The sequence below is a fragment of the Colletotrichum siamense genome (assembly GCF_013390195.1).
Source record: "Colletotrichum siamense strain Cg363 chromosome Unknown KSG_Cg363_contig09, whole genome shotgun sequence".
Lineage (NCBI taxonomy): Eukaryota > Fungi > Ascomycota > Sordariomycetes > Glomerellales > Glomerellaceae > Colletotrichum > Colletotrichum siamense.
The window spans coordinates 2,075,236-2,095,988 of NW_023501022.1; the positions used below are offsets into that span (position 1 = coordinate 2,075,236).

Here is a 20,753-nt window from a genome sequence, read left to right on the forward strand (position 1 = left end):
GATTGTGGTGGTAATGAGAGCTCCGAGAAGGACGGGGTATCAATGGGGGAAGGTGGAGAGATGATGTTCGATTGAGTGGGCGAATTGCGTGAATATGAAGTCGGGATTATGTGCTGACTGTTGCTGCTGATGGACCGGCGCAGGCGGCGGGCCTTGGTGATATGACGTAGCGAAGCGCTTCTCACCTCAGCTTTTGGGAGGGTTGTTTGTGGGCAGTGAAAGCAAGCTCCGGATGCGGAAGCAAGCAGGAAACGTCGGACCCTGAAGACTTTATGAAGGAGAGGTAAACAAAGTTTCTTTCTGTAAATTGCCCTGTTGCCCTTCTCCTCCCCCCTCGTTCCTCGTATCACTGTGCGGCTGGCTTCAGCAAGTGCGCCTTTGTGTACCTACCTACCTACCTACCTACCTTACCTGCTTTCGCAGCACTGATGGCTGAGCTTGCAGAGGGAGCGGGGGCGCAGGCTGCTAGAGCTTCCCTGTCATCCTATCAGCGCAAGGGCCTCTGTGGCACCCAGGCACCTATCGCCCTCGCCTGTCGTCGCATCACCGTGTTGCGGTCGGCAGTGCCGTTGGTGGGGTAATCCCTCTCCGCTGCTGCCCAGTTCGAACCCGTTTGAACCATCAGGACCCCTACGAAACCGGTGCCTTGGGCTGTTTGTTCTCAGCGCCAACGGATCCATGGCTTAATCGTCCGGGGGGGCACCTTGGTCGAGAGGCAATACGACGAACGCCATGCTCAGGCTAAGGCTAGTATGGAATCGTCCGGCTAGCTAACTAGCGAATATCTATCAGCATGTCGGACGAACACCAGACACACCATCCGAGGCGTCAGCTCGACAAAAATTCAGTGCTGATGTTGGATTCGCAGAAAACGCAACGGACCAGCATCAGCCCTCAGCGCGACTCAGCAGACCGCTGTCGTCCGGCCATGATCCCACCAAGGCCCCTCAATCGCCTGTATATTGGAGACGGATGAATCCAATCACATCCTGGTCATACAGACAGCTTCGACGAAACACCGTTGACGACTTGCCGCTCGCAAGTGGAGAAATAGCACCGACACGAAAGCCATCCTTGCTGAATCCTGCCCGCTTCCATGGGATGGGAGCGAGCCATTATGGATGCCGACGCCGACGCTGGCGCCGATGCCTTCCGGCACCGCCCACCCGCCGCGCTTACTTAGCCCGCCACCTCTTCTTCGCCTTCCTCCTCGGCGGAGCCTGATCCCGCCGTCCACAATCCCTCCGCGATGGTGCCAAGCCCGGGCTGGATATGGATTGCCCGGATCCGGAGGCGGCAGTTGTTGTGGGTTCCCAATGTTCATCTCGGGGCCGGAGGGTCTCGTCAAGTGCCTTGTCGCCGCATCCGATGCGGACACACGATAGCCGTCGGAGGCCGCCGCGAAGAAATCCTCCATATCAACTATGTCCTAGCATCGCCACCTAATCGAGAATCATGGGCAGTGAGGGTGGTTGCGGCATGAAAAGTGTTTTTACAGAATAAGAACTACGATATTCCCAAGGGCGCTGTCAACGGTATTTGGGCGTATGTTCAAAGCGGTCTCGACGAGAATCTCCCGACGGCAGGTTCGTCACAAACCAGAGGAGGAAGCTATGCCGGTGGATGGTGCTCGCTTGGTGTCGTCTAAATCGCAGCTCCAATAAGCTGAACCGGCCCGGTGCAAGTTCCCAGCCCACAGCCCGTCAACCGCGACCGACGGCTGACGCGGTTGGGGGATTTGTCTCGGATGAAGGTCGTGGGCTCATCGTCTCATCGTTGGCCGGGAGGATCTGCAGACTTGCTTTTTCTTGGCCGGCTGAAGACCAGTGTGTCCGGTTTTCCTTCCAAAGATATTCAGCTTCTGGCCAGCTTCTACGTCATGGAATTCTTGCACAGCATCTGCCGTATCCTCCCAACCTCAGCTACTGCGCTTCTAGACCAAACTTGCCCATCCACCCCGTCGGCACCCACGCATGTTTCCAGCATCATGTCCGAGACAGCACAGGGTTCTGCAACTGTTGGTATTTATGGCACTCCCATTGCTGCTGCCTCCAGCACTGCCTCCCCCACCAACTCCGTTGGTCCGAACAGAGATCACGACTGCTTCAGCTTATCGACATACCATGGGTACTTTTCCCGATGGTTTACGTGACCCGCGAAGCTCTATTGCGATCTCCCGCTTCGCCAAAAAGTCGGCGGTGGCTTAGTGAGCAACAGGCGGAAGGCAGTACACCATCTCTCCCGAGAGTCCGTCCAAAAACAGCACCCTCTACCCAAGAAGGAATGGACATGAACCAGAGAGAGCCAGTTGTGCCCACTCCCCGCTCTTTCATGTTCCAACGGCGAATGGCGTGTTGGTGCAACCAACGCCGCAATATCAGGACGCTGCACTCGGGGGCAGGGAGATCGTCAGCTTCGGCCCCATTGAGCCATCTTTCCGCCCTCCATCTCCGCCTCGTGACCTTGTTGCCCGCCCCCTGTTCCCGTTCCAACAGACATCGCGATGCCTTCAAGCTCGTCTTCGGTCCCGAGATGGTGGTTTACTGTGCCAGGGGCCCTGCCTATCCTCGCCCAGGACGAGAGTGAACAAGATACGAACTGCAAGTGGAAGAAGATATATGCAGACTGCATATTTGTCATTTCGCCTGCATATGTTGGTTATTGGCACTGCACTGCCAGCGAAGGCCGTCACGTCTCGAACAAGTCTATGATATGATGCTCTCTCGCAGGCCAAGAGTCTGACTGCGCCCCTAGATACTACTTCGTAGAATCCTCCGGATACCGTACCCTTTGTCACATCGCGCCTCTCTACCCCGTTCCTTCATTCCTTCCAACGAGCAACGGCTCGGCCAGCCAAAAGCCCACGCGAAGAGGGCCTTCTGCCGGGCATAGGAGTAACGTTGAATCTTCCCAACCCGAAAAACCCTAAACCGCAACCAGAGCTAGTTAGCCCTCAGAATGCGGCCTCCTGGGCTGGCTGCCATGCGACCCGCGTGGCTGTGTCTCCACCGCCGTCTTCCCTCCCCAATGACGGGCAAAGAAGCCGTCCATCAATCACCTCTTATTATACCAACCCCCTCCCAAAGGGCCGCCGCCGCCCAGCTGCAGGGCCGCACCGGTATCCAACGTGTACTAGTGCTGACATGCCTCTCTCTCTCTCGCTCTCTTTCTCCCGCGCGCGAGTGCGCCCCTGTCAGTCCTTTTTGCCCATGTTGTACGTCTCGGTTGGCCAGAGGAGCAGAAGATGAAGATGGGGGCCGCCGGGTTTGGGGGCCAGAACATGCGCACAGGGGGCGGCGGAATGGGGCGGAATGGATGTGTACTGTACCCATGGGGCGTCAGAACCTTGAAATCGCGAAATGAAGATGCTGACGGGAGACGGTAAGAGGACTCGGCGCGCAGCTGCGCTACGAGAGACATGCGAGAGACCCGAGAGAAACACCGTTTTCTGCTGCCGTAGCGAGATGCAGCCCTGAGGCGCGGAACGACGACACCTGGCCACCTGTCAGCATCAGATACGCACACCACCCGGGCGGAACGACGCCCCAGGGCAGTGGACGGCGGCAGCGGCAGCAGGAGCACTGGTCTGGTCTGGTCTGGTCTGTTTGGTTTAGCGCCCAGAAGGGAGAGCGAATTGACGATTGAGCCGCATTACTCAGGGTTTGCGGGTGCCCCCGGACTGCCGCTGGCCATCGCTGGAGGTTGCGACGGGTTTGGCGGTGCTTTTTCGTGTAAGTGGACTGGTCGTGTCGGTAAGTCCAGTTTCGCGCGAAGCCATCTCGCAGCTGCTTGCCGCGAAGTGTAGGTAGGTGCGTCGTTTCCGCCAGCCTCAAACACAATGGAAGTCAACGTAAGGCGACCTTAAGCGCGGTAAAAACTTAAATATTTACTCATGGTTCAACTTGATGCAAGGCTGGGAGCGTCAAAAGGTCGTGGTGGTTGCATGGTACTCAGGGGCTCGCGTAGGAGGGGGAGCCGCGTGCTCATTGAACGAGTCTGGAGACGGCAAAGATGCAAGTCTGCAATGTATCACGTAGCATGGAGGAGAAAACTGAGTGTCATTGAAGGGCACAGATAGAATTGGTATCAATATACTATCAAGGTCTGAAAGTCATAACAATCATGAAGTCCGGTGCCCCTCCCCATCCCATCCCATGTGTGCCTGGTCTATCGCCTTATTAATGATTCATCTTTTTGTGCGTTTTCCCGTCACAGAACCAGACCCAAGTAGCATGTTTGAAGGACAAGAAAATATCAAAAACACCGCCCATGTGAGTAGATGTACTCGTAGATAGCTAGATAGAAATGGTGATAGAAAAGAGGTATCAACAAAAAAAGTGGAAGACGCTTGCGAATCAAAACGCCTTGAAATGCCACGACAGACATCTCTAGTAGAAAGCAAGATTGGGTAGTAAAACTAGCAAAAAGGAACGTAGAAAGCTTCAGGCGAAGGGGGTTTACTCCTCATCCTCGCCCTCCGCGTCTTCATCGGAGCAGCCAGCAACGACAATCTCCTTGAGGGGGGAGGAAGACGACGACGGGGCAACGTAGCCAGTGCCACTGCCAGGCTTCCCGTTGCCTGAGGAGGGACCAACCTCGCCCTTGAGCGGGTTTATGAGCTCCCACCCCTCGGCGGTGTTTGTCCTGCGGACAACGTAGACTTGTGGGCTCGAAGCCCAGTTGGTAAGAGTGAAGTCGTCCTCGCCGCCAAAACGGACGACAGGCTCCTTGCCGTCGGCAGCGCGCTCGAGGTGGCGGGCGACGTGCTCCATGCGCTCGTCCCAGGCCTGGGGGCCGTTAAATTCGTGGTTGCAGCCGACGGCAGGGCAGCGCATGTGTCGTGGCAGGTCGCAGCGAGTCTGCTCGGCTTCGGCCTGGAGACCCTTGAGGTGCTCGTCCCATTCGGGGCAGGGCTTCTTCTGCTTCTGGGACTTGCGGACGTTTGGCGGAACATGCATGCGTCGAACGTGCTGGGTGTAGAGATCCTTGCGGTTGAAGATGGCGCCGTTGGGCAGGGCAGGGGGCGTCGGGGAGTCGGGGCAGCACGAAGAGGAAGAAGAAGAACGGCGAGTGTTTGGTGGGTTGGTGGTCTTGTCGCAGCCGTCTTGGGTGCAGAGCCAGTAGTTGAGGGCGAGGTGTTGGGAGCTCACGTGGCGCTTCCACTCGTTCTTGCTTGCAAAGGTGGATGGGCAGCCAGCGTAGTTGAAGACGCAGACGAAGGGACGCGTGTGGTGCTGCTTCATGTGCTTCTGGTAGGTACTCTCGTCCGAGAAAGGGGTCTTGCATTCAGTGCAGAGAATCTTGGACCCACGGGTGGAAGCAACCGCTGCGCTGACCCTGGATCCTTGGCTGTTGCTACTGGTCCTTGACCTCTTCCTCTCGGGCGAGCTGGAAAGAGCTTTGGCGCTGGGGTTGCGGTTGCGTTTCCTCGATGATGATTGCTTGGGCTTGAAGTCCAAGTCATTCTCATCGTCGTCGAAGGCGGGAATCTCGGCCTTGATTGTTGGCTCTGGGGACTCGTACTTGGTGGGCTCTGGGGACTCGTACTTGGTGGGCTCGGGGTCTGGATAGGAGGCAGGGAAGGGTTGTTCGACGTGCTGGATTTCCTTCTTAATAATGGGCTCAGGAGTGATCTGTCGCGAGGTGAAGGCGCTGTTCTGAGCAATGCTGAGTGAATCAGACTCAGTGTAGAAGCTGAATGTCCTGCTGGGCTTGAAGTCTGTTGGGACAACTTCCTCTTCGAACATGGCCTGGGTGCTGTTGACGTCGTGCGGGTTGACGTAGGCGTTTCCCTGGAATCCCATGCCGAGAAGTGCGTGAGCTTGGTATTGTTGCGTCTCCCATCCCACAGCAGCAAAGTGCTTGTGCTGGATGAAAGGAGAAGTTGCTGACTGGTCCGGAGGCGTTGCAGGGAGAACGTCGCTTTCCGTGGGAGGACTGTGGGAGTCGCTGCTGGACAGAGTCTGTTGGGAGCAAGGAGATCCGTGTCTCCTTTGCGACGCGGCAGGAAGAGGGTTCATGGTCTGGGTTGGGCGGTTGAGGTTCTGCATTGTTTGCATCTGGGAAGCCATGAAGAAAGATGTCCTGGGTCCTTCCATGTACTGCTGGATCTGGTGCGTTTGGCTGGGCCATGTCGACTGGAACTGTGGTTGAGAGTATTCGAGACTAGGGTCGACTGGTGGGCCAGAGTTTGGCGCCATTGATCCGTCCATATAAGTGAGAGGCAGCTGGGTGAAGCTCTGCTGGTCATAGTATACCTGCTCTTGGTGAGCATGTCCGTGATGGACATTCTGGTAGAGGTAGTCCATGGCGGAGGATTGTGCGGGGTCTGTAGTATAATCCAAGAAAACGGTTCTGAAAGTAGGCCAGTGGCGAGGCAACTGATGGTCTTATATGGCCTTGGGGTGGTGCAATGTTGAAAGATGTGTTTTGTCCAGAGGAGGCAGGAGGCGTGTTAGTGTCGGTGCAGTCCGAGGAGGTGTTCAGCCTGATGATGGAATGAACCCGTCCTTGACAAGGCTATAGGGCTGGTGGAGTGAGGATAGGGAGGACAAGTCCAACCTAAGACTTTGATGATGACGGGAGGGAACGATTATATGAACGAAAGTGCTTGACAGAATGCGAGACCACACAAGAAACCCGCTTCACACTTGGCACGAACAGCACAAGACTCGATGATGGCATCAAGGGGACCTACCTCCGGCGTCCAGTGGCGGAGCAGAGGGTATTATAAGTCGGCAAGGTGCACTTCACATACTGCATGGTGGATACACAATAGTCTGCCAGGGCACCCAGCCAGGCATTCCCTAGCCAGAGGCCGAAGAGAGAGATTGGGGAGACCAGAGAACCCCGAGACTGGCCGGGGAAGGAGGGATACGTACTCAAGCAGAGCCGCAAGTGTATGTACTCCTACTCCGTAGGAGTTGGGTGACGGAAGGGAAGAGCGAGTTAGAGAGAGGTGAGGGCCAGTGAAAGGACGGCAAGGATTTGCGGTTGAGCGGCCCATCATCATCAACACCATCTTCCCTGCCACCTACGCTACCCTACTTCTTGCCTGGGGCTCAGGGGTGTGCATATGCAACATCCGCCCTCCGCAGCGCGTGCTGGCAACCTAAGCACACCACAGGCTGCGGACGAGATAGCAAGCCCAAGCCTCTGTTGGCTTGCATGTGTATGTATGTACATAAAATTATACAGGATGGCATCGCGGCCGGTTGGTGCAGGGCACGGGGGTCCCCCCCTGGGGGGCGCGAACCATCATAGCAACGAATAATGGTGGTGATGGTTGTGGAGGGTGGGTAGAGAGACGCCAGGGCTGGCCGCTGCGCCTTGGGATGCCTGTCTCTGTCTCCACGAAGGAAGGGTAGGTACTGGAGGTGTTTCTGTTGAGTCGTCCTGAGTAGGTAAGGCATGCTGTATGAATGCCCTTGTCTCCAGATCCAGGCAGAAGGACGGCACGTCGGTTGCCTTTTTTCAGTTGCCTTACGGCTGGCGAATCAAGACGTCTGGCGTCATGGGCAGAAGGTCTCGTCTGCAGCAGAAGAATGCCAACTCAGCCCATCTCAACTCGATCAAGCCGATTCCACTCAAGCAAGGCGTCTTTTTCGTCATGATCCTGTCGGCCGTCGGAAGTGTCGGTCAGGTGCGGTGGTGAGGGTATTGGTAATTTGGGTTGATAAGTAGTATTGGCCACGGTGCGTTCCGCCCCAGATAGAGGTATTTGATCCATTTCAGCAGGGATTTCTTGTCGTTGGCTTTAAAATGCGTGAGCCTGCAGCGCGAGAAGCCGCGGACTGGGGCAGTCTAGAGAAGGTGTATCCGTACAGCATCCAGTTTCCAGACTCCATGGCTGGACCAAGACCCAGGTCCTGGGATGATGATGGGCCGTGGAGTGTCGATACGGGCCGGAGGGATGTCGTGTCTGCAGCCAATGACAGAAGGATCATCGTACTAGAGGGGAGAGATGGCGAGGAGCAAGGAACGGAGAAAGAAATAAAGAATACCAGGTCTCGGGAGAGATTGGCATGGGAGACTGGTCGAAGCGTCCACTTGTTCCGCGCCGCAACGTGTTTTGTAAGTAAGGGAACCCCTGGTATGATTTCAATACCGACGACGGGAGTCAAACTCTACTGCGTAAGGTAGTATACATTAGTAGGTGGTAACCCATTGCGGCGGCCGTCGAGGAAATGGAACAGCAGAAAGATGCAGGGTTCTAGTTAGGAGCTGAGCAAAAGCAAGCAAAGATCGCCGACGGGGGGGGGGGGGGCTCTGAGTGGGAAAAGGGAGAGTGACAAATGTGTCGGAGGGGCAGGCGGTCGAGACGACACAGAGAGAGCGAGAGAGCGAGAGAAAAAGAGAGTGCGAAAGAGAGCGCTGCATAACATGGCATGGCATGGCATGGCAGCGATGGTTGACATTGACAGGCGAGAAAAGGAGGGTGAGGGTAGAGATAGATTGGCTCCCCGCAAGGCGGACATGGCAAGGCAGCTACTTTAGCTCACTAGGTACGGACACCTAGCAAGCCCTAGCGCGCTGCGTCGTATCGGGGACCTCTCTCCTCCACTCGTCCAAGAGAGTGGAGGAGGTCGCTGGTTCTGGTTCGCATTCTGCTTCGCAGCGAAAGTGAATGGAAAGTGATGCCATGCCCATCGGCCCCCTAGTGTAGTGGTAGTGCCGTGGATGGGTGGTTACCGTTGTATTCGTGGAGTTGACGAAAAGACCGCGCATCGCAAGTCGCACCTCAATTTCGAATTTCAAATTTCACCTGCAAATGTACCCGGCATACATTTCACACGCCGTCAAAAGTGAAGAGGGAAAGATGAGTGTCAATCTATTGAACTCGTTAGACTCGGAGTGGAAGTAGAGATACCAACCCCTCGATCACTGTTCCGCGCAGTGTCTTCCATTGTCGTACTTACCTGCGGTAGGTGTGGTGTAGGTAGTAGTAGGTAGGTGGGTTGGTAGGTAAGGTCCAGGTAGGTAGGTAGAGTTCGGAGAATGTGCCCTAGGTACGAATAGGTAATGGGAGGTAGTACCTGCCTTACCTTACGTGCGGAACGGGTCCTCCCCCCGAAACAATCAACCCTCCACTCCCGTTCATCCCGTCTTCAATGGGCAGAATTCGCCTTCCTAGCCACGCCACTCGTCATTAACCTAAGTCACTGGGCAGTCAACTCAACCAAGCTAATAAGTCTTCAACTTCACTTCTCTTCCCTGCCGGTCGCCGCCCGCCCCCATCTTGCATATCGCTCGGGTACGGTACTCTGCTGTCCAGGCCATCCCATCCATCTGACGAATTATTTTCCAAAGTACATACGAGACAGCCATCACCGCCAACCCGCGCCATTGGACACCTTCACGATGCGCCGAGGCGTTGAGCTGTAGCCTGTCATTGTCAAAGGACATTCATTAAACCTCCTCCACCATCTGAGGTCCGTCCCGTCTGGCGCCCCGTGCAGTCCCGGTTCGGGCCCTGGCTACGACGCCCATTGAGGCAATCGATTCGGCCTCTTGGGCCATGTCCAACAGCCAGCCCCTGTCGCCCTTGTGCGACCTCAACCTCTTGTTCCCCTGCTAGGCCACGCGCCAACCGTCCAGCATCCATACCAGACGCTGTACTGTATTCGCTGCTCCCCGTTCTGGACGGACTGAAGATGAACGGAACCCACTGGTGCCCACGCGGACACGGACTCTGCGAGCGAGGAACAGGAGAAGCTGCGGTTCGAAACCCCGACAGCACCCCGACGAACCCTCAACAGTACCAAATGAGGTCTCAATCGCCCAAATGGTCTCCTTGAACGACGGATACCTCCGTAATGGAGATGACGGGCCTCTTTTCCATGCCTATCAATGCCTCAACGGGCGCGTCAACATGCAAAAGTCGTCGTGTCGAATCTCTCGACACGGTTAGGGCCTGGGTGGCATCAACGGCCTCGACCGCAACGGGGAGTCGGGGTCCCGTTCTGCGGCACCAAGCTCCCAAATTGTTACCTCCACCGCCGCTTCGTCACTTCTCTTGCAGCGCGCAGCGTCTTCACCCTTTCACTGCATTAATGGCGTGTGTCTCCATTTCCACTCCTGCAACCCGTGCCTTATTCAGAAGCTATAAACGCTTAGCACCACAATAAGCCCGTCAGTCCCGAAGAGCAAGATACGAAGTACGGATTCGTACGTACGAATATCACTACCTACAGACAGGCCAAGACAGGCCATTGATCCATCCGTTTTTACGACCTATCATGCCCTAAATCCTCCTCCCGACTTACTGGGTCCTCGTTGGCTGGGTACTGCTTCCGCCCCTGTTTAGTGGCTGAATCCTGTGCGAATAGAGGGGGCCGGCGACCATCAGAGGAACCGTCGACCCATGGGATCAGGCAGACAAGTCAGCAAATCAACCCTACCACTTGCAGCTCCGGGGATACGGTACCCTTGTCTTCTGTCGGACTTGCGAGAAGACCTGCGCATGCTTCGTCGTGGAGACTTGCAGAGCAGACGTTATCACCGATAATATCCTGTTGCACCGTTGACGTTGCACTTGGAGCCGAAGCCATTCTGAGCGCCCCAAGTCGACCGCCCGCACATTTGCGCGCGGAGCAAGAACCAGCGATTGATATTGATATGGACTCCATACTAATTGCCACGTGCAGACCTAGGCCTGCTCTCCCACCTGACTTATCATTTCCATCTGGCGAACCGATGCGACCGTGCTACCTACTTCCCCGGCAGGTACTTCTGAAGAACATTTTCGCTACTTTCCAAATCGCCGCCACATCTTTCCCGCGTCAAGCAGCCAAGGGGCTCGTCTGCGCTTCATCCACAATTGGGTGGGCAGACGGGACTAACACGAAGTAGGCTTGCCTGCCGGATTGCTGGTCACCCACGCGATCTAGGCGTCCAATGCTGGACTGTCTTACCTTTTTTTTTTCCTGGCAGCTTCATCTCTGCTGCGATAAAAGGCCCCTGGTTTTGGACCCCAACCTCTGGAGCTAGGCCAGTCAATCTCACTGCCATTGGCCGGTCGAGGCATAGCTGAACGCAAAGATCAAAAGAGGTGCGGCAGTCCTGGCAAGGCAGGCGGCTATTTTGACCTCTGCAGCACCCCCCTCACCCAAGCGTTGCCTCCGTCTGAGCCCTGGGCACTTGATCCATCCTGCGAACCAGGTCCATATTGCCAGGTTGTCAAAGGACCGCGCAGCGTAGGCGCAACCACGATGCGGGCGGAAGCCAGCCCATCCACTACCCATGGATCATCGGCTGCAAGGGCGATAGATGTCAGGATCTTGTGGAGTCTCGAAAGCCAAGCATGCTCGCTGGGCATGTTTGCAAATGTCTTCAACCGATCATCATGGGCATATGTCTCATATCAAGATCAAACGCGTCGTCGTCGCATGGTCTGGGGTGTGTGTGTCTTTACCCATGGTGCAAAGTGCGCGAACCTGGTCGAGACTGGTGCGCGCAAACTCGCGCGGAGTGCGCGGTAATTCCAACATTCAACGCACAAATGCGCGCTCACGACCCAACACCCCGACTTGGTTGTCGCCAATGGCGTCAAAGTCTCCTGTGTGGACTGTGTCGCTGGATACCTGCGTGTCTTGCTCTGAGACCAATCCTTCTGGCCCGTTAGCCCTGCCCTCAAAAGGTCGGCAGATCACTGGAAGACACAGATCTTGGATTTCCGGCCAGCTACCGCCCAGTAAGGCGGGGTGTGTTGTTGTCCGGGCCACCAAATGGCCTCGCTTCGTGGTTGAAACACAGGAGAGTTGCCAGGAAGAGAAAACACGCCCGTGTTGGATTCCAGCATCTCGGTAACGGCACTAGAACTCACCTTCCTCCAAAGGTGTCTTCTTTCCAACAATCCTTCTGGCCTGGAACATACGTGCCGCACGGAGTGGCCGATACATATGCAAGCCTTAGTTGGGCCTTCACGCTCTATCAACGGACCCAGCAGAAGCGCGTTGCATTCATCACACCAGGGCCCAACATACTGGCAGGGCTACTCCGCAACTACTCCGTACATAACCCATTACACGAAGCTGGTCTTTTGCGAACTAACGACAACAGATGACAAATGATGAGTACACACGGTGTAAGGATGTTTTCGCGCCTTAGAGATTAGGATTGAGATCCTAGCGCACCTTTGGCTTAACCACCCAACTCGTTCAATAACAGATCGATGGGATTCATGGCTTGGCTCTCACGCCCGCGATATGGCCGGGTTTGAAAAAGTGGTCTCTCCTGAGACCCGCCGACGAGATCAACAGGCTGACGCCAATTGATCCCTCTTCAAAGTGTCATCAAGGCACCTACATTTTGTCCCGGTGGTCGATTCTGGCCCTCAACTTGACACTCGCTTCCCCTTGCCGAGAGACCGAAACCCCAGGCTCTGTCCCAGCATTCAAGCTTACATGTCAGGTCCCGCCCGCATCGGCGGCCGCAGCATCGTTGTTGTCGAACCATGAATGGTTGACAACATCCTCTAGGCCCCGACGACCAACTCTCCGTACCAACACGGGAGTTGAACCGGAAATTGCGAGTCCACCTCCAACATGATACCATCACACCGGCTACCACCAATCTTCAACTGCCGTCAAACGTGATGAGGACATCCTCTTCAGCCGCACCACCAGGGCCTGCAGCAAATCCATTGATACCTGATAACCGCTCTCTGGCTCTCCCTCCTCCTCTTCCCCGGTCCCTGGCTCCCCCTCACCTCCCCGATGGACATCATCACCGACATCCGCAACACCCTGGCTGCTGCTGGGAAACCACCGCCGGGAGGGGTGGGGTGGCTGAGGAACAAAAACAAACTGCATAGCCTCATCGTTATCGAATGCGCCTTTTGATCTGAAGCATGTTTGCATGCGCACTGCTGACGGCTTGCCTGCCCTGCCCTGCCTACCAGTCGCATCTCTTCCCTGCCAGCCCTGCCAGCCCTGCCTCCTTACCACCCCTCTGTTTCTCCGGCCCCCAAATGTAGTAGTACGGCGTCGGCCACCTCATGCCATGCCACAAGAGAGAGGTGGTTCGACTTTCGGACATCCAGCCAATTAGTGACTGTGTCTTTCCGCCTGGCTTGACCTTGACCCGGCCCCCAAAATGACGACCCAGGGGCTGGGAAGGAATAATAGATGGTTGTGTTATAACCACTTTGTGTGTGAGTGGTTGGGTGTGTGTAAGTGGGTGTGGGTGCGAGAGAAAGAGAGAGAGAGCGTCTCCGCGACTCCAGCCTTTGGGCTCGCAAAACCATGGCTGGCACCCAGGGCCAAGGACGTTCTAGGCACCGGTCCGTGAACCAAGGAAACGCCCCCCTCCTAAGCCAAAAAAGAAACGAAATCCAGAACCCCAGGTCTCGGGACACTACCGTCAAAGACTTTTTGGGGATGGGATGGGATGGGATGGTGGCGCGGCTCGCGGTTGGTTGGGTCGTCGTGCTCCGGACCCTCCCTCGGTGCTTCTTTCCTGGAAATCGTACCCGCGCCTCCCGTCGACATATGTGCGATGGGATGTCAGGGCACCCAGGGGCTCTGCTTACGCTTCCTGATCTTCCTTCAATGTGGGAGACGAAGGGGCAAGGGCACGTGGGAAGTCGGATGGGGGGCGGCAGGGCCTGCGTGGTTGCGGTGACCGTAACCTGGCTCCGCGGCATCCTGCGGTCGGACGATTTTCTGACAGCTTGGTTGTCTCGCTTGCATATATTGTTTGTGACTACATCTTCTGAGGTAGGATCATGTTGTATTAATCATCTTCACAATACGAAATGCTGCAGAGGTTCATGTAACGTTGGCGGGCACTGCCAGCCAGAGTCTTGTCGGTGCTTTCTAAAGGCAACGAGGGATGCTCCTTGCGCAATGTGATTCTGTCCAAAAGGGGATATCATATCTGTATGTTTTGTTTGTTTGTGTCCTCGAGCTCCCGTCGATGCCGTTCTTGGCATTCCTTCCCTGCGTCTTCTTGACGTTCCCCGTAACTCCGTCCGAGGCGTAGCCTTATTATAGCAGAATCCTATAGTCGTTGATCATAAAGAGAAAGATGGAAAGAAAGAGGATATCGTAGAGTTGACAACTGCTCTGAGAAGAGACAATCCGTCCAACATGCCAGCATCCTACCGCACGAGAACTTGTTGTTCCTCACAGCGGGTGCACCGTTGGTGTGAGCATTCCATGCATGCAGGGGTCGTCTTAATGTCAAAATCGTGAGAGCAATTGCACTAGTCAATGGTCAGCATGGTTTGCGGCAGGTACATTGGGAGAGCACGTACGCAGTTCCACCTCTGTGTGATACGAGCGTCCTTCAAGCGTTTTGGCTCCCGTTCGTCGTTGTCGTCATCTGCACCTCTCTTCCTTGTCATGGTGCTTTTCATGACGAGTCCAGAGGGCTTATGTGAAGCAGTGGCTTCATCGCACGACTCGGCGTCACTCGAATCGTCCACTGAGCCCGCGAAGTCTATCTCGTGCAGCTCTGGGTCTACATTCTTCCACTCAGAGATGTCCTTCTTGGCCACGTTGTCGCGGCCGGCGTAGTGGTTATCAATGTGGTTGAAACGCTCAGTCCAAGCATTCGCACCCTTCTTGGTGATCTCGATAATCTTTACACAGAAGCCGCACCAGAAGCGAGACTCGCAGTTTCTACCGACGCGGCAATCTTCGAGGGCCTTGTCAACTTGTGAGGCATCGTCCATCTTGTGCTCCTTTTGCAAGTGGCTGCGGAAGGTCTCGCGACGGTGGCAAACCTTCCCGCAAGTAGTCTCTGTCTGCGTGTTGTCGTCGTCGGTGCGCTTCTCACTGCACTTCCAGACCTCAAGCTGGAAGTGTTGGCTGTTTTCGTGGCGCTTCCAATCGTTTTTGCTGCCAAATCTCTTCGAGCAGCCAGAAAAGGTGCATCCGTAAGGCTTATCGTGACGTTTCATGTGCTTCTTCAACTCACATCTGCGATTGAAGGCCTTGCTGCAGCCCAATTTAGTGCAACGATGGGCTTCGATGCTGGTTGTTGGCTCATGTGACGGCTTCTGATCGGACTGGCCCTTCAAGAACTTTGCAATAACCTCCTTGGGGAGCTTTTCCAGGATTCTGAGGGCGTCTTGTTCGTTGAGAACCTCGCCTGCAGATGACCAGGCCCCTGCAGCTGGTTTCTGTGAGCTGGCCCTTTCGTTTTCAGGCTCCGATTCAGGAGCTTTAGGGGCAAGATCGCAATCCATGGCATTGACGGAATCCATGGGGGACTCCTTCAGATCATCAGAGCAAGCGTCAAGGCTCTTGGGAAAATCCACAGTAATGTGGGCCTGACCATCACGCGTACGTCCGCCAGGAAGGAGGGGCTTGATTGTTGATGGTGGCCTAGAAATCTGCGTCGGCTGGACAAAAGCATGATGGTTCTGAACAAGCGGAATGTTGCTGGTCTCGTCAATGTTCGTCAAGGATGGGTCGACGAGAAGATCATCCATTTCCATCGGCTGCTCCGGAGAGGAAATTTCCCATCCCTGAGAATCACTGCCGAAGTTGAACAGCTCCGATCCTACGCCTTCAAGATCTTCTTGCACAGTGCGCGACGTTCCTTGGGGCTTTTGGGATGGGCTGCTAACGTGATCAGCCTACTTATCTCGACCACAGATTTCCGTGATTGTGAAGAAGACTCGTTGATTGGATGCGTACGGCAACGCACGTGAGTCAAGGGATGGAGGCATATGGGAACTTACTGCCAGAGATATTGATTGAGATCATCGTCTGCTGAGACAGGCTGATTGTGAACACGCTTCAGATGTTGTCGGAAATTGTCAGCTCTAGGCCATAACTTGTCTTTTGCTTGGCATTGAGCACTGATGTTGCAGCGCCAACGAGGACCCGAATCAAGCTCCGGGTGCACACTGCTCTTGTGTCTATCGAGATCGTTCGGAGTACCGAAACCTTCCTTACGAGTGCAGCCAGGAACCTCACACTTGAATGCCTTGCGATGTCGTTGGTTGTGTTTGCTGTCCCGAGTGTCAGTATATGAAAGGACAAACATCGACAACGACGGCGACGACCAGAACTGGATCGCAACTCACTTCAGCTCGGACTTTGTCTTACAAAGAGCTTGACAATCTGGGCATATCAACTTGTCCGTAGGGCCGGTCTGTACTGGTGCTGGCGGTGCTGGTGGCCACGCTTGGACGTGAGCGTCGCGAAACGTGGACGTTGAGAGTGGGAAAGGGTTGAATTCCATCATATGTCCGGCGAGGCTTTGGGTTTCCGTGTTTTCCTCGTAGACGGACCTGTCATCGACGATGCTGTGTTTCGCTCTACTTTCATAGCCAGAGTCGGAGGGCAGGTAGGCCTGGGGGATGGTGCCGCACTCTGATGGCTGTCCGTTGCTTCTCCAACTAGCAAACGCGGGGGCATTCCTACTAACATCCACGGGGTTCATGTGGTGACTAGGTTGAGCAGATGCGGACGCCGGCATATTGAATCCAACCCATGGCGAATCATCACCGGCATAGAAGTTCATCAAGCCATACGGCACGGGAGGAGTGTTCAGGCCACGGCTTGCAGCCATGGGGTCCGAAGACAGCCTGGGTTTGTTGAATTGATCCATTTCCATTGGCCTGGCCATGGCCTCGATGGGAGAGAGGTCGATAGAATCCGATGGAGATCGACTGGCGTTATCAGGGGTTGGCAGCGACTATTCCAAAAAGTCAGCATCGCGCCTGAGGATGGATGCATGTAAGAAGTAAGGCTTAGAGTTGCCTACCGAGCCTGCTTGTTGCCGGTGATACATGGCTATGTTTCTTCTAGTGATGAGACTTTGTGTTAGTCAATTGTTGATATGCTCCATGGTAGTGGGGCCATCGCAGCTCCGATGACCTGCTGGACCGCGGCATCGAGACTGTGGATACAAACTATGCGAGATCCACGGAAGAGACAGTTACCATTTCCTTCGATGAAAATTAGAGCCTATGGATGGGACACTGGTCCGAACCCTCTACAAGGCACATTTGCTAGGTGCCCGGGGGGAAAACAGAAAGGTAGACCAACTTGCAAATGTTGGCAGGGAGTACCCGATGCGTCGCTCTAGTTGACGGGTAGTTGACTCGGAATCGGACGTCGGTCGTCTCAACAGGCAGCAGTCCAAATAAATGCGGGAATCTTCAAGTCGGCGCAACCAGGATCGACAGAGTTTGCGAACGAGTAGGTCAGGCGAAACGAAGGCCGATGGACCGTGGTGAATAAGGGACCTTGATAGCGTTTGGACGCCGGTCGGTGGTGGGTCGTTCGGGGCCGGAAGAGCACGCGGCGAGTTAGGCTCTCCAGGTTGTAGACAAGGATTGCCAGACGAGAAAACAATGATGCAGTCGCGCGACGATAATCGCTGAAAGACAACGGGCGAAATGGAAGAAGAGCGATGAAATCAACGAGGCGACATGGACGAGGGAAGGAGAGAGATTCAAGTCATTCAGCAGGCGGGAAAAGGCAACGGGTGAGGAGGGATGAGGACGAGTAACCACGAGGCACGAGGGGCGCAGCATCCAAAGTAGGGCGGACGATTGTGAGAAGTCGACGGGACGTTAGGCAGACAGGCCCGGTTGCCTTGTTGGTTGCCTGCTTCTTGGCGGAAGGTCAGAAATATTCTCGGTGACGGTTGGGGAAAAACGGCGAAATTAAACCAAGCTAATCTATTTTCGGAAGCTGAGTCAGCGGTATAATGGCTAGACCGAGCGCAAGATGGGCACTTCCGACTCCACGTCTTCCCAATCCAGTTAGCTCAGATGGGAATTGTCGTGTCTGCCTTTCTTACCAAATAAACCAGCATGTGGTTCGCAATTCTCTATTCTTCTACTTGTTGGTCGGCACGTCACCAGTGTCTCAACACCATCAACTTCAAAGGACTGCCCAGTGGCTCTTGTCAACACCGCAACCCACTCCGATGCATTTGTGTCAATGTCGAATGAGGATCGGTAACAGAAAAGTTGGCGAAAGTCGCGATCATTCGACACTGCGACATTCTCAATCACAACGCCAGTAAATTGCCATCTTCGACCCTCGCCTCGGCCCACTGAGGCCTGTGGAAAACTCAGAGTCGGCCGTGAGAGAAGCGAAGAAGCCGAGACCTGAGAGGTGGCACTCGGCTTTGGACGCCATTCGCAGAAATGGAGCCATGAGTCTGGTGGTCTAGAACTTGTAAGAAGCCGTCCACTGTGTCAGCTGAAGTAGTGCTGAGGGCAATAGTTGCCTTCAATGCTCGCCGTGGTTTGTAGACTGGTTGAAGAATAAACTTGGGTCAGCCCTTCAAACTCTGGACATCGCCAGACCGTCTTACCGTTCTGATCTGTCACGACTGAGGAGAGCATGCTCTTTCTGCAACTTGGTTCCCAGTTCATCTGCATGGCGGCGCAATAACACGAGGTTGAGGCTATGTCGCTCCATCACTTTGCGCAAATGCGCACTTCCCAGCTCCACAAGTCCCGATTGCCTGCATGTGGACTCGACAGCGACACAGATCGAGGTGGACAAGACAAGACTCGCAAAAATGACTCCTTTCAGATTTCTTCCTTTGAGCGAAGTGAACAGCGCATCGTTCGATTTGCTTCTTCTCCTCCTTCTTCTTCATCACCCCTTTCCGCAGCATGGATTCTGTACAGTATCCTCATTCCTCATCTCTCAAGTGAGGAGACTCACCCGAGATTCAACGCACCTCAGGGCAAATCAGGGCCTAAACTGCAACTCACATTATGATATGTCACTTTTTTCCAGCGTTTGGAGACGTCGTTTCCCGACAGTGTTGCCCCCCACCTAACGGGAAAAACCCAACGGGTCCAGACCTCACTTCCGATGACTTGCCTCACCGTCAAATTTGCTTCACTAATGTACGCCGGTCTCCGGAGGATACCTGCAGCGTTTGAACGTCTTCGGGTCGTCCAGACGAGAGGGGGCATCACTTGTCCCCTGTTTCACTGGGTGACGAGTGCGACTTCCCTGCCATGATGCTTGCCCTACGATAAGTAGGCGCTCTAGTCCAGAGCAGTTGGGGCCATCGGCCCTCATCCTCCCCAATAGGATAGCATCCGCAACACCTCTCCCGCCCGCGCCGTTGGCAATGGAAAGCCGGGGACTCATCTGTCCGATTTTAGTGCGTGTTTGCTTCCTGCCAAGGGCCAGCTTTGCGGCTTTCTCGATAACCACCTATCGGGCCGCGCCGCAAGGATGCAAGTGGCTTGATTGAAAATGGTGGCCGTGAATGATTGGATCACGTATGTTACACGCTCCACAATCCGACAGGTTCTCGACGTCTCCTCGTGACACGCAGCCAATACGAAGAGAAATCTACAACCGGTGAGCCTACGGAGGTTTCCAAGACCTGGCCCGGACTATCCACGCTCAGACATCAGCCTCGGCCGCAAGCACCAAAAGCATTTTCCTCTTAAGGAACGACATGGGCAATCAAAAAGCAAAGACTCTAGGAAGAAAAGCCTTTTGGAAAGTCTGAAAAATTGCAGCAACCAATATCCGAGCAAGCATATGCGCGGGAAAACTTGTGGGCTTGACCTGCCTTCGTGGCGGGGGTCGTAGGGTTGGTACTCTGGAGAGAAAGTTCCCCGGACGAGACCTTCGAGGGTTGACCAGTGTGTAGGTATCGACTAACCAGTATTTCAAGTTTCAGTGCAAATTTACACACAATTTTGTGGTTCAAGTATAACGCTAATTAGAGCAGACCCGATGGACCAGCTCGAGACCCCGCGACTGAGCCCCAAGGTATTTGGTTCGACATGGTGCGGTAGCTCTTGCGTCCACCTCTCACACCTCCGGTCAAAAGGCAATGGCGCAACCTCCTTTACCCAGCTGCATGTTCAGCTATCCGAAAAACTAATCTACGTAGGGTAGCTGTTGGGTCTTGGACGTGAAATTGGTGATTAATTAGTGACATTGACCCCAACGTTGACCCAGCCTGCATGCGAGACTGACGACCGGACAGGTATTGCATGCCAGGTCACAAAGGATACTGTGTGCGTCTATTGGAGCTTCTTGACCTGCAGCTGGACGTAAACGGATTTCAACGCCCGTGATGATCGAGGTTGACGACGACGTCCGACGACTGGTGAAGGATATCAAGTATATAAGACCAGACATCTCTGATGTCAGGAATGAACAGTACAGAGGCATATCTCAACAACTCGATCATTCTCTACCTTGATATTTGTCGACTTGACTTCCGTCTAAATTCACGTATTGCGAGACATAGCTTTTGAGAGTCTTGAAAACCTCAAGTGCGCAAGCTTCCAAATCAACATTGACTGTGAGTCGTCCAAAGAGGGCTCAAGATCACAGCTAACATATCATAAAAGCCCGAGTACCTATCTAACCTTAACGTCATCTCTCCCGAGCCTTGTTCAAGATGTGCGACTTTGAGGAGTTCCTCTTCACCTGCAACCACTCCATCGTCCGTCTCAAGTCCTATTGCCACTTCGCCCGCAACGATCCCAACCACCAATGCTTTAGCGTCAAGGTCCTCCGCAATTCCTGGCAGCAAAGTACCCCTTGCGATGACTGCGTCTCGGCATGGCAGTCCCAGCAAGGGCACCAACATTTCGCCGCCGGTTTCGGCCGGGAAGAATGCGTGGGCGGCAAGCGCCATCGTCATTGAAGGGATCAGCAGCCACCGCCACCTCGGAACGGAGAGAAGATCAAGGAAAATCATTCTTTGAGTAGGATTGATTGATTGTAGATAGGGAACTTGTCCTACTAAATGGTTGGGTAATGAAGGATGACACGGCGACCAGAGGGCTA

The 20,753-nt window shown here is 54.7% G+C and overlaps 2 protein-coding genes across 2 annotated transcripts; both read right to left on the minus strand.

Annotated features, from left to right (window-relative positions):
- Window positions 1-4,457: 4,457 nt before the first annotated feature.
- Window positions 4,458-6,308, minus strand: CGCS363_v013262 (uncharacterized protein; the record flags this gene model as incomplete). The annotated part of the gene is made up of 1 exon (XM_036645111.1): window positions 4,458-6,308. One exon carries the CDS (start codon window positions 6,306-6,308, stop codon window positions 4,458-4,460), a length of 1,851 nt encoding a protein of 616 aa, XP_036489616.1.
- A 7,793-nt stretch (window positions 6,309-14,101) lies between these two features.
- On the minus strand, window positions 14,102-16,749 carry GLI2 (Zinc finger protein GLI2; the record flags this gene model as incomplete). Its single annotated transcript, XM_036645112.1, has 5 exons — window positions 14,102-14,206; window positions 14,258-15,569; window positions 15,692-15,964; window positions 16,040-16,653; window positions 16,723-16,749. 5 exons carry the CDS (start codon window positions 16,747-16,749, stop codon window positions 14,102-14,104), a joined length of 2,331 nt encoding a protein of 776 aa, XP_036489150.1.
- Window positions 16,750-20,753: the final 4,004 nt, after the last annotated feature.